The sequence below is a fragment of the Macrobrachium nipponense genome, chromosome 12, assembly GCF_015104395.2.
Source record: "Macrobrachium nipponense isolate FS-2020 chromosome 12, ASM1510439v2, whole genome shotgun sequence".
In the NCBI taxonomy this organism is placed as follows: domain Eukaryota; kingdom Metazoa; phylum Arthropoda; class Malacostraca; order Decapoda; family Palaemonidae; genus Macrobrachium; species Macrobrachium nipponense.
Window position 1 is genome coordinate 26259292 of NC_087205.1, and position 10328 is coordinate 26269619.

General features: G+C 36.0%; 1 protein-coding gene across 1 annotated transcript; it reads left to right on the forward strand.

Moving 5' to 3' along the window:
* Positions 1-324: 324 nt before the first annotated feature.
* LOC135224758 (gamma-butyrobetaine dioxygenase-like) lies at positions 325-9370 on the forward strand (the record flags this gene model as incomplete). The annotated part of the gene is made up of 8 exons (XM_064264084.1): positions 325-457; positions 4919-5118; positions 5266-5397; positions 5591-5784; positions 6104-6209; positions 6352-6566; positions 6820-6980; positions 8963-9370. Coding segments are annotated over 8 exons (1302 nt in total), but the record flags the coding sequence as incomplete, so codon positions are not given.
* Between the last annotated feature and the right edge of the window lie 958 nt (positions 9371-10328).

The window sequence follows — 10328 nt, forward strand, 5'->3', positions numbered from 1 at the left end:
TTCTTTGCCTTTGTTAAGACTGGCAATGAAAAAAGTAAAATGGAAAGAGAAACTCAGAAAAAAATGTTTTTGGATGAAGCAGTAATTAGAAAACTTTTGCTCGAAAAAGCATTATGCAATTAGTATATTCTAAATGCTGTTGAACATAATTTAGGGGAAAAAATTTAAGAAAATATAAGATAAATGTCGTTCGACAACTGTATTATCTTTAGATAACTGATAATTTTGCATTAAAATTTACCACCATGAGAAAGTTAAAAGTTTGCTTGTACAAATATATTGGTGCTGCCATATTTTAATCGATTATTATTTTAATATTAATCTAACAATCTTCTCCAGGTGAGGCAGATCTGTACCAAGAACTGCATCAACTGCAAAACCACCAGATTTCTGAGTCTCGCATCCAAAGCCTGGCAACAGCATCAGGTGAAGGAGAAGGACGCAGTTGAATTCCCAGGTAAATATCAAGTGCTCAGATTTGTTTGAGTTTCATTAATATAATCAGATCCATTATTGTGGTAATGGGTTTTTTTGTATTTACAGATTACAAATAGATAGAAATACACATATTCAAACATTTTCATTAGAGACCTTACCTTACAGACCTTACAGTTCGTTCGGGTTGCCCCAGGTCCCTCAGTGTGAGGCGCCTCTAATGTCTACCAGAGAGTTGCTAGTACATCTTCCGGTATATTTTGCATCTTCCAATCTTGGATGGTCTGGGATGCAGTTTAGATATTTGTCGAGCTTATTCTTAAACACATCTACGCTCACTCCTGATATATTCCTCAGATGAGCTGGCAACGCATTGAATAGACGCTGCATTATCGATGCTGGTGCGTAGTGGATTAATGTCCTGTGTGCTTTCCTTATTTTTCCTGGTATAGTTTTGGGCACTATTAATCTACCTCTGCTTGCTCTTTCTGATATTTTTAGTTCCATGATATTTTCTGTTATTCCTTCTATCTGTTTCCATGCCTGAATTATCATGTAGCGTTCTCTTCTCCTTTCTAGACTATATAATATTAAGGATTGTAGTCTTTCCCAGTAGTCTAGGTCCTTAACTTCTTCTATTCTAGCTGTAAAGGACCTTTGTACACTCTCTATTTGTGCAATATCCTTTTGATAGTGTGGGTACCATATCATATTGCAATATTCAAGTGGACTACGAACATATGTTTTATAAAGCATAATCATGTGTTCAGCTTTTCTTGTTTTGAAGTGCCGTAACAACATTCCCATTTTTGCTTTACATTTTGCCAACAGAATTGCTATTTGATCATTGCATAACATGTTCCTATTCATCATCACACCAAGGTCTTTAACTGCTTCCTTATTTGTGATTGCCTCATTATTAGGTCCCCTATATGCATATAGCTTTCCTTCTCTGTCTCCATAATTTATTGATTCAAATTTATCAGAGTTATATACCATCCTATTTACCTCTGCCCAATCATATACTTTGTTAAGGTCTCTTTGTAGAGCGTTCCTATCTTCATCACAAGTAATTTCTCTACTTATTCTTGTGTCATCAGCGAAACTACTCACTACCGAATCCTTAACATTACTGTCTATGTCTTCAATCATAATAACAAACAATATTGCAGCTAGCACCGTACCTTGTGGCACACCGGATATTACCTTGGTTTCATCCGATTTCTCATCGTTTGCAATAACTATCTGTTTTCTGTTGTGTAAAAATTCTTTTAACCATCTTCCTACTTTATCTACGATATTGTGTTTTCTAATTTTCTTTGCTAATATATTATGGTCTACTTTGTCAAAAGCTTTTGCAAAGTCTAGATAAACCACATCTGTTTCATTTCCGCTTTTCATATTTTTGAATATGTTCTCACGGTGGACTAACAGTTGGGTTTGTGTACTTTTTCCGGGTACGAAACCGTGTTGTCCTATATTAAACAAATTATTTTTTTATTAAATGTTTCATAATATTTTTCTTCATTACCCTTTCATACACTTTCATAATATGTGATGTTAGACTCACAAGGCCTATAATTACTTGCCTCTAGTCTTGATCCACTTTTGAAAGTAGGGGTGATATATGCTAATTTGTGCTCATCATAAATCTTGCCTGTATCTACACTTTGTCTTAATAATATTGCAAGTGGCTTTGCGATAGAATGAACTACTTTCTTTAACAAAATAGCAGGGACTCCATCCGGCCCTGCAGCAGCTCCATTTTTAATTTCATTAATTGCCTGCACAATATCAGCTTCATTAATTTCTATGTCAGCTAAATATTCACTATTTTCTTCCCTTACTTCTATATCATTATCTTCATTATCTATTCTAGGGGTGAATTCTCTCTTATATCGTTCTGCCAGTATGTTGCAAATTTCCTTTTTTTCATTCGTTAATCTCCCTTCAATTCTCAGAGGGCCTATTTCTATTCTTCTTTTATTCATCTTCTTCGCATATGAGTATAATAGTTTGGGGTTTTGCTTGATATTTAATAGGGTTTTTTCTTCCAAGTCCCGTTTTTCATTTTCTTTTGATTGTATAATCTTTTGTTCTGCATTTTCTATCTTACTTTTTAGTTCTATAACTTTCCATGCATTTTTTTCTTTTGCAAGACCTTTTTTCCACTTTCTGATTTTCTGGAACAAGATCCTTCTGTCTCTTGGTATGCATGAATGATGTTTACTTTTCTTCTTCGGTATATATTTTTCCACTATTTTCTCCAATATTTTTATAATATCTCCGTATTTACCCTTATGTCATCACTTACGAAAATGTTATCCCAATCTTTGTTTAATTCTTCATTAATTTCTGACCATTTTATATTTTACTGTAGAAGTTGTATTTTCCATATCCTTCCCACTTTTTCATTTCTTGCTTATCTCTATTTTCACTTGCTTTGGAATGAACTGTTAATTCTATGACATTATGGTCTGAAATACTCGCATTATAAACTATTATTTCTTTAACATAATTCATCTCGTTCACAAATACTAGGTCTAAAGTATTTTCCTTTCTTGTTGGCAGGTGATTTATTTGTTGAATGTTGTATTCTAGTAGCATATCTAATAGCTTTTCAAATTGCCTCTTATCTTCTGCACTACTATTACTCTCTTTTTTATATGTATAAGTACAACCACAATCTCCTATTCGTTCTTTCCATTCTACGAAAGGAAAGTTGAAGTCACCAGATAGGAGAATAGTCCAGTCCTTGTGATTTCTACATATATCATCCAATTTTTCAATTATTAAGTCAAACTCTTTAGTATTAGGAGGTCTATATATTACTATGTTCATCAATTTTTCAGATTCAAATTCTACCGCTATTAGTTCACATTCTGAGTTACTATATTTCTCATATATTTTTCCTTGTTTTTTGTCTTTCCCATATATTGCGGTTCCCCCTTGATTCCTATTTTTTCTATCTGATCTATAAGTTTGGAACCCTTTTATTTGATCATCATTCCCAGTCTCTTGGGAATACCAGGTTTCACTTATATTCATTATATCTATTTTCTTTTCATTTTGGGTTAGTTCTTCTAAGTACTCTATTTTTCTTTTTGAGTTACTCGTAACTAAACCCTGCGCATTCATCACTATGATGGTTTGCGTGTTTTCTCCTTCATTTAATACTGGTAGTAATAAGGATTTTCCCATGTCTCTTTCCTGTTCTGGTATGTTGTTCTTTTTTTCATTTCCAGAAATTCTGACATTAAAAAATCCAACTTTTCCATAATATTTGATCTTCCTTCATCATAATTATTCATTTTGTGTCTGAATCTGCAATTTTCTCCGTTTCTGCAATATCCTCTTGCATAATAAATACAGTTATTATCTCTTGAGTAGAATTTCGGAGCTGATGCTTTGAAATTTTTTGCTGACACCTCTGCATATCTCATTGGTGGTTTGCTTTTCTCTTTTACCTGATATTCTTGATTTCTCTCTTTATTTGTTTCTTTCTTATTTTGGATTTTATTACTTGGTTGGTTATTTATTTGATTATGATTCATGGCTACAGGGTGCATATATTTGCATTTTTTGTCGAACTTACATCCTTTTCCTTCTTTTAGGTTTTTACATATTTTTGGATGCAGATCTCTGCAATCATCCCCATATCCATCTAAGTATGCACATTTACCATATATTTCATAGTTTTGACATATCTTAGGATGTTTGTAGTAACATCTTTCTCCAAATCTGCAATTCCCTCTTTTCAAAAGGTTGCAGATTTTGTCTTTCTTGTCTATTTTTTCCTCTTTCCCGTCATTGTGTAGATCTGGGTAGAGCCTCTTCGGGATTTGCTTTTCTGTTGTCATATCGTAATTTATTTCTTCGTAGGTATGCTGCTTTATTGCCTCATATGTAGTATCAATGAGTATCTCTGCATCCATACTTTATCTTGTTCTTTGTTTTCCTTATTTTTTTCTGTCATTTCATTTTTGTTTACTTCTCTTCCGTTTTCCTCTTCTTCTTCTTATTCTTATTCCTTCCTCCTTCGTCTTCTTCATCCTTAACTATTTCTTGTACATTCAATCGTTGATTTAATAACATTGTCTATCCATGATAGACATGTTGAACAAAAAATTCTTGTATCTTTTCTCAAATCTTGTATTACCTCAGCACACTGTGGATGGGTCGGAATGTTGCATGCAGCACATTTTCTGATTAGGTTTTGTGGATTGACTATGCTATACCAAACCTTACACAGTTTGCATGCTTTTGGCATTCTTTTTCCTAATGCATCAATTAGGATATTCACAAGATTCACCTTATTCATTTTCTTTGTCGGAATATGTTGGTTTATGTATATTTTCTTTATGAGTCTCTTGACCACTTGGATTTTATTTGGAACTTCTTCAATTATTTTCAAGATGTTTTCAGAGAGAGAGAGAGAGAGAGAGAGAGAGAATGACTATCTAAAAGTTCTCTATTGTTCCAGTTCCAGGCGTCCCAATCTCCTCTACCAAAGTGAGCAAAGATTCAGTGACTGTCAAATTCGGTGATGGCAGCGAGAGCCCGATGCCCTACGTGTGGCTGAGGGACAACTGTCGGTGCCCCGACTGCTACAGCAACGATGCCTTGGGCAGGAAATGCCTCCTGACTGACCTCGACGTTGACGTCCAAGCTTTGGATATTCAGGTATGTAGCGAAATCTGTTGAGTGACCATATTTGTAATCTTCATTTAAACAAGAGTTGTTACTTTCATAACATGTAGGATCATATGTATATTACGATAAATATATCAGCATATGTGTAACAACATATGTATTCCCTGTTGCTTTCAGAGTAATGATGAGGTCCTGAACATCAAGTGGAGTGACGGGCACGTGTCCGAGTACCCAGCAGAATGGCTCCATGCCAGGGCATTCACGCCAACAGCCAGAGCCCTCAGGAGGAGAGTTTATGCTCTGCCAAGGGTAAGGACGGTCCCTTCACGCTCATGTCAGAGGCTAAGTTTTGATAATGATGAGTACATAAAAAATTCAATATAGCCTGAACGGAAGGTATCCTTATAAAATTAGAAATTCTAAACAAATATATAACATTTTGAATGCATGCATGTGAGAGTATTCATAATTAGAAAGTCATAAACACATCTCCCTCCCTCAGGAACCCTGGGGCTCCAACCACAAGCTGCGAGAGTTCGATTACGAGGCCATGAAGAGGGACGATAAGGTGCTCCTGGAATGGCTCCTAACTATGGAGACTCAAGGATCAGCGATGCTCAAGAATGTGCCAGGTAGAGACGTCGCAGGACCCGAGATGATCGAACACATCGCATTTGTCAAACAGTCCCATTATGGGTGAGTAGTACCCCATTATTAATTGGATTATATTAACTGGATTTAAATTATTATCGAGATTAAATCGTTCTTTGATTATTTTAAAAATATAGTGTAATATGGTTATTATCTTGTCATTGTCTTATACAACACTTTAGAATCAAATATTAAGGTATCTCTTTTTATCAGTAGCTGTGCGTGAATGCTTGCTAGTACGACTATGTTGCCAGTAATTCTTTTGTAATGATATCAGCTGTTGATACTATATGACTTATTCATGATACCTGAATATTTATAACACTGTGCTGTGATTGTAAGAATACCCTTCCCCCCTCCACAGGCCCCATTCTCCAGTGATTAACAGACCAAACACCAACAACGTAGCTTTCACCAACGCCAAATTAGGGATGCACAATGACCTTCCTCAGTACGAGCAAATGCCCGGGGTATGGATTGGGGCATCTTGAGCCTAGGTTTTTTTTTAAATGACCACAAGAATATTTCTGTGCCGTTACTTAATAACAGTAATAAATATATTAACATTTATAATCTGATGTCATTACTGACTCTATCGTCCGCCTTCCACAGATCATCTTCATCCACTGCTTGAAGCAGCACGTCGGCACCAGAGGTGAGAGCGTCGTTGCAGATGGGCTCTTTGGCGCCGAGCTCCTCAGGAAGGAACACCCGGAGGCCTTCCAGATCCTGACCACCACCGACTCCTACTTCTGGGACAAAGGGCACGCAAACTTCTCCTGGGAGATGGACGAGTTCTACAAGATCTCCAAGTTCCCTATCATCACGTGAGTCCTACTCTATAGTCTTTGTAAAACCTGTAATGCATTTAAAGTTGAAAGTATTCTCTCGAAAATCTGTGAATAAAGGTGTATGGATATAACCAGGAATTATATCTTCATACTCAAGTTTCGTTTCATCCAACATATTTGTTTGAATAAAATAGGAATGACTTAACCAAGTTGATTTCTAGAATACAATATATACTAAAATCCACTGATTACCTTGAAAGAGATCCTGAATTTAGAATTTGGATTTCAGACTTAACAACAGTCAAGAGGTCATTCGAGTTGCTGTCAACAACGCCATCCGGGACTCCTACCTCGACCTGCCATCGAATAAGGTCAAGAAATTCTACGAGGCCATGAAGCTCTTCAACGACATCCTTTACGCCAACTCCTCCACCTTCAAGATGGACACCGGTAAGTTTAGTCACCTTCATTTGCAGAAATTATTTTCTTTCTTTCTTTTTAAAATTCAATTACATATTTCACTCATTTCAAGACTTGTTTATGAAATATACATTTTTAAGATATCCAAATCCATTCTCAACCTTGTATATGGAGTAGCTATACAAGTGTAAAAGTTATAGGAAAATCTCTCAGATATTCAATGAAAATTAAACATTCTCATCGTTGTTACCAAGATAAAGAAATTCCTCATGATGAAACAAAAAGAAACACAGAGATGGAACATAGATCGTTATCAGTGAGTATCCTGTTATCTACAGCATTTTAGTTAAGATCTAAGTTCATAATCAATTACGTCAAGAATAATATCTGATGCAATTTACAGCGATGCTCAAATCTCGTGCGACATGACTCCATAGTATTTCATTCAAAATTCCCAAACTGGCAACTTAGCCTGCTCTATATATATTTATTATTTCAGTGCGAAAACGCGATTATTGCATAAAATAAGGCCATACTATGTTTCATAAGAGTGAAACTGTAAGAAATTGTCACATGTAGCCAAATTTCAGAAAAATTCTTCTGAAACATTTCCAAAAGTAGTCATCAAACATCAGTTCAAATGTTAAATAAAAAACAAAAAAAATTGTCATAACATTGATTATGCTTCCAAAGCAAGCATAAAATTTGCAATAGTCCTATTTGATTGCATTTACACCTCAACGCTGAAAAAAATTTAATATGTATATACAAAGGTAGAATGCGCCCACCAATATCTGCGTGTGAGGGGAGCATGTTTGACGTATCATTAGTGTCGGTGCAACAACAACCACCTGGTGTAACAATAGTAGCTCTACAATGAGTAGCGACCATGATTTTCATACATAATTATTTGTTATATTTCTTACATATTGCAAAAATGACAGCATACTTGCAAATATTCGCCTATGCAATTATTCTTTTGTCAAAGCCAAGATATTATTCCTAGGCTTAGGTGTTAGATCTCTTCTTTTTTTTTTACACTTAACATTCACATCTTTCTATAAAAAAGTTTTTGGCCAGAAAGCAAATCAGGTTATCTACACATTCTTGCACTTCAAGTTACCTTATGAGAGAATTAATAATACACCAGAAGCGAGCAGAAACTTTTAAGAAGATAATATTTTAAATCAGTTTAAATAAACAAGTGTTCCATACGCCTTGATATTAATACTAATGATATTTAGATTAATAGCAGTCTTCTACATATAACCAAAATCATCATCATCTTTCTTCCTCAAAGAACAGGTAATCTTTATAAATAAAACCATCAGTAACAGATTACATCTCAGAAGGCTTAGATTATATTTTAGGCCGATAAATCTGTTTACAACATGCAGGCAGCTTAAACAGCCGAAAACTTCAACATTCAAAGAAAACTTGTTTTTATATATATATATACCTACTTTGAAATTTTTATGACTATTGAGCTTATTAGGTCTACTGTCATAATGCTGCAGACATGGTTATGTTGGCCAGTCCGAGGAGCATGTTAAGTGTGCTTTCATCGCTGGCACCGTTAACGTTATCACACCGCACTTTGAACTGAGTAACAAAAGAAAAAAATTATAATCACACAGATTACGAATTATACCAATGCATAAAAGGGATGATATCTATTCAACCATAAGGAAAAAAGGGCTAACTGTGAATTCGCAAACTTTTCGACATGTATGACATTACAAATAATGAAATAGAAGTAAAAAGTTTAGAACTACTTGGCAACGTCATGTTGAGTCTGAGAATCTGGACAGTACAAAAAGAATCATGTCGCATGAAATTTGAGCACCACTGTACAGTCATTACAAGTCCTGTTACTGGTCTTTACAACTGATTACCAACATGAGGTCGAAATAGATATTACATAAGAACTCTTGATCGCTTCCACACTAATGATGCCTTCCATCAAGCCAAAATGAGCTGTCATCAGCACAACTTCTACTTTCTCATTCCAGGCGACCTGATGACTCTGGACAACGTGCGGTGCCTTCACGGCCGTGAAGGCTACGAAGCATTCAGCGACCGGCACATCGAGTCTTCTTACCTCGACTGGGATGAGGCTCGATGCCGCCGGAGGAGAATCCAAGAGAAACTAGGCCTACTTCGGACTGTGTGAAACCTGCGCTTGTATATATGATATTGATTTATAATGTCACTCCACGTGATATATTCACTTGTGAAGCCTTGAAAGGATTCTAGTCAAAGGAAGAGGAAGATGGAGTATGGGAGTTGGGAGAAAGTAGCCTAAATTTGAAAGCCTAAAAAGTTATTCGTAATGGCTCCAGTCTTCAGATGTTGCAGATTGTCAACTTCAAGTATTATTCTCCAGTTAAACTGTTGTCTCCATATATGCTACACATCTTCTTCTTCTTCTTCCCAGCTTGTTCCCATTTTTATATGGGGTCGCCGTTTCGGATGAGCCGTTTCCATCTATTTCTATCTTGTGCTTCTGCCTCATCAATTCCCTTCTCATGTAAGTCTCCTCTCACACAGTCCTTCCATCTCTTTCTTGGTCTCCCTCTTTTTCTTCTTCCATGCACCTCCACCCCCATAGTATGTCTCCCAGCGTGGTCCTCATCTCTCCTCAACAGGTGTCCATACCATCTCAGCCTCCCCTCCTGCACTTTCTTTGATACTTCCACCACCTTAGTTGACCCCCTTATGTAGTCATTTCTGATCCTATCCACTCTTGTTACCCCAGACATCCACCTAAGCATTCTCATTTCTGCCACATCCATCTTCTTCTGCTCTGCTTTTCTCATGCTTGCTGTTTCCGTACCATACAGCATTGCTGTTCTTACCACCGTCTTGTGAAATTTTCCTTTTAACCTAAGCGGCACTCTTTTGTCACAAAGAACTCCCGAGGCCGCTCTCCAGTTGTTCCAGCCTGCCTGTACCCGATGTTTTACTTCTTCTTCCATACTTCCTCCAGCTACACATCTGTTTACATATAATTAATTTTTTGCACATTTAATTTCATCAGTCATGCGTCTAACGTATAGTGTATTTTATATCATTTGTCTCCAGTGTGTCTCCATGTGTTCTTGTGTAATTATAGATGTTACCGACTATTAACTTCAAGTATAGTTTTTTCAGTCAAACTGTCGTCTTCAGATATGCTACACATCGGTTTACATGAGATCATTTTTTGCACATTTAATTTCATCAGTCATGTGTCTAACGTATAGTGTATTTTATATCATTTGTCTCCATTGTGTCTCCATGTATTCCAGTGTAATTATGATAATTATGCTTGAAGGACATTTGATTAATTATGTATAATAAGAATGAACACTATTTTATTATCATATATTTCTTATG